General features: G+C 37.4%; 1 protein-coding gene across 1 annotated transcript; it reads left to right on the forward strand.

The window, feature by feature from the left end:
* Positions 1-1,020: 1,020 nt before the first annotated feature.
* LOC118757385 (heat shock protein 23-like) lies at positions 1,021-1,491 on the forward strand (the record flags this gene model as incomplete). Its single annotated transcript, XM_036492100.1, has 1 exon — positions 1,021-1,491. A coding segment is annotated over one exon (450 nt), but the record flags the coding sequence as incomplete, so codon positions are not given.
* Between the last annotated feature and the right edge of the window lie 1,665 nt (positions 1,492-3,156).

Here is a 3,156-nt window from a genome sequence, read left to right on the forward strand (position 1 = left end):
GCGCTTTCAAAAACCTTTCGAACTGTAAAACAATAACACAATTCTATTCTACGCATATCTATAATACGGGTATCGAATTTCAAGCACGTCGCACCATAAATAAGATTTTTTCCAATAGTTCGGTATCTGGCCCATCTATCCGAAAAAATTTCCTATATGTTAATCCTGGCTACCTACTACCTAGCTACCTACGTGCCGAATTTCAAGCAAATGGGACCATAAATATGACTTTTTCGAATAGATCGGTTCCTGGTCCACTTAACGGAAAAAATGTATCCTATATGCTAATCTAGGCAAAAGGTTACCTACGTACCAAATGCATTTTTTTTTTGCGTAGCTTAAACCCTGGAAAATTAAACTTTGTGCACTCCTCCTTGTAAACACCTTTCCAAAAACGCAGCAACCATTCGAATCGGTTATGAAACATAGGACAAAACTTTTCGCGAACGAAGGAAGAGAATACGCTTGATACGTGCTCGAGGAAGTGTGATATTCATTGTAAATTTAATATTTTTAACTAAAAGTATTTAACAAATATAAGTTTTTTGGAAAAATGTAGAGTTTGCCAATTCTATTGAACTTGTACTACGGCAACTATTTCGGATTGGGATTACACCCGCACCACATTCACCGGCATCGCCGTCACAATGAACCGGCTGGTTCAAATGTTCTTGGCTATACACTGCCGCTGTCGGCCGCTGTGGTGTAGTGGTAAGCAGTGCGCGCTTCCACTCCACAATGCCTGGGTTCAAACCCTGGTCAAAGCAACATCGCAAAAATATAGAAAAAAAGGTTTTTTCTTAACAGCGGTCGTCCCTCGGCAGGCAATGGCAAACCTCCGAGTGTTTTTCTGCCATGAAAAACAGCTTCTCATAAAAATACAATCGCCGTTCGGAGTCGGCGTAAAACTGTAGGTCCCTCCGCTTTGTGTGACAACATCAAGGCGCACGCCACAAATCGGAGGAGAAGCTTGGCCAAACACTAACATATGTGTAAGCGCCAATCTATTATTATTATTATACACTGCCGCTGAGCTTAGTAAATCGTTTAGGTGAACGCCCATTGAGTCGCCGGGGCCGCCAGGGTGAAGGTAAATTGTCGGTAGTAGGAAAAGATGGTTTACAAGTGTGTATGGATGTGGCACAATTCAAGCCAAGGGAGCTGTTTCTGAAAGTCTTTGATAACAGCATTGTTGTCGAGGGCAAGCACGAGGAACGAGAGGATGAGCACGGGTTCATTTCACGACACTTTGTCCGTCGATATGCACTACCAAAGGGCTATAACGCCGACAATATAGTTTCCACGCTATCATCAGACGGAGTTCTAACAGTCAGTGCTCCTAAGCCACAGGAGGAAGCATCGAATGAACGTGTTGTACAAATTCAACAGACTGGTCCAGCTCATTTGAATGTTAAACAAAATGCAGAGGAGAAGATCGGAGATGCCAACGGAGAGGCTGAACAGAAATAAATCGTGGCCAAAAGTTTGAAATACAACACATATATAGTATACATACAATACATACATTCATACATATTTTAAGTCATTCCGTATGTGCATTTTATATTTTTAAGGCGTAATTTTCAAAATTGCTATTTATGAATTTGTTCTACTTAGTATACGCATTGTAATTGAATTTCTTAAATTTTACTTTATCTAATGATATATGAATTAAAAAAAAAATAAAAGTTACAAAAACGAAAAAAATGTATCCCAATTGATTATGATCACAATGAATTTCACAATTATCCTAAATTTTCCAAGCTTCACATCATAAAAATCATGCGATAAAATGCAAAACTTCGTCGAAAAAAATCCTAATTTTTCGCGTTATTCCGGATTTTTCCGAGTTTTTCACTTAGAATTTTATATTTTTCCATTCGAAAGCCATTCAGAAGGAATTGCACAAAGAATTCCATACAAAAAAATCCATTTTAAAATTTTCCGATTTCCCGACTTTCCCCGAGGGTTTTCCCAACATTTTTTTTTTCGTAAAAACTAGGGATGTGCCGGGTATCCGGTAGATATCCGGAATCCGGCCTATCCGGCCGTTTTTTGGTTATCCGGTTATCCGGCCGGATACTGGCTAATATCCGGCCGGATTCCGGATATCGATTATAGAAGATTCAATTTAGAAATTTAACCCAGATTTTGTATTTTTGTAATCCTATTTAATAGTATCTAATTAGTAATCAAAGTTAACAATTTGTATATTTTTCATTATGAAAAAAAGCATTTCCGCATTATCGGGCAACAACCTATTTCTATTTTCAACATAAATGTTACCCGATGCACTAAATACTCTTTCCGAGTTCACTGAGGAAGGTGGCGCGAAGAGATACTTCATTGTCAGTGTAAACAAATTTGGAAATTCTTTGCAGCTATACTTCCACCAAGTTAAGGGATCTTCTTGTCTGGATATAAGAGGTAGCTGCAAATATTTCTCTATTTCTAGTTCATAACGTACGTTCGCTGCCTTGTCTACCAATCGTTTGGCTATCCATATCACTAGAAACACTAGAATCAGCATCAGAGCCGTTGGCGATTTCTTCAAAGCTGTATGTGCATGAGAAATTTTTGACAGTAAACTGCCGGCGTGCGTGGATATTAGGTTGGCCTGTAAGTTGAGTGTGACGTGTCCTTTCGTTTACACTTGCGAAAATAGTCGTGTTTTCTTTGGTTATTGAGCTCAGTATCAGTAATTTTTTACTATTAGCACCAGGATTAAGAAGTTTTAGAAATTACCTCACTAAATGGGAAAAACTTATATTTAGACGAGATAATATTCATTTAAATAAATATTTAACATAAAGGCGATTTATTTGAAGCAAGTTAAATGAAACAATGGCAGAATGTCTGTTTGTCTATGAATTCATTTGTCACTGAAACCAAACTGTGCAGCTAAATTATCAGTGAAACAAAAGAAACAGAACGGATAATAAATTGAACCAGATCTGCATCAGGATCATATCGTTGTTGTTGAATTTGCGTGCTTCAGTTTATCAGGTTTATTCAGTGAAATCGCTGAATAAATTTATCAGAAATGAGTAAACGAGTTTCCATACAAATTTTGACAGTTCATTTATAAAGTTTACACAATTATAAGTTTATACGGTTTACATTGCATTTATAAGCTTTGATGAATACCCTTAGTAG

This window comes from Rhagoletis pomonella, unplaced genomic scaffold, assembly GCF_013731165.1.
Source record: "Rhagoletis pomonella isolate Grant_MI unplaced genomic scaffold, Rhpom_1.0 Rhpom_scaffold_17249, whole genome shotgun sequence".
In the NCBI taxonomy this organism is placed as follows: domain Eukaryota; kingdom Metazoa; phylum Arthropoda; class Insecta; order Diptera; family Tephritidae; genus Rhagoletis; species Rhagoletis pomonella.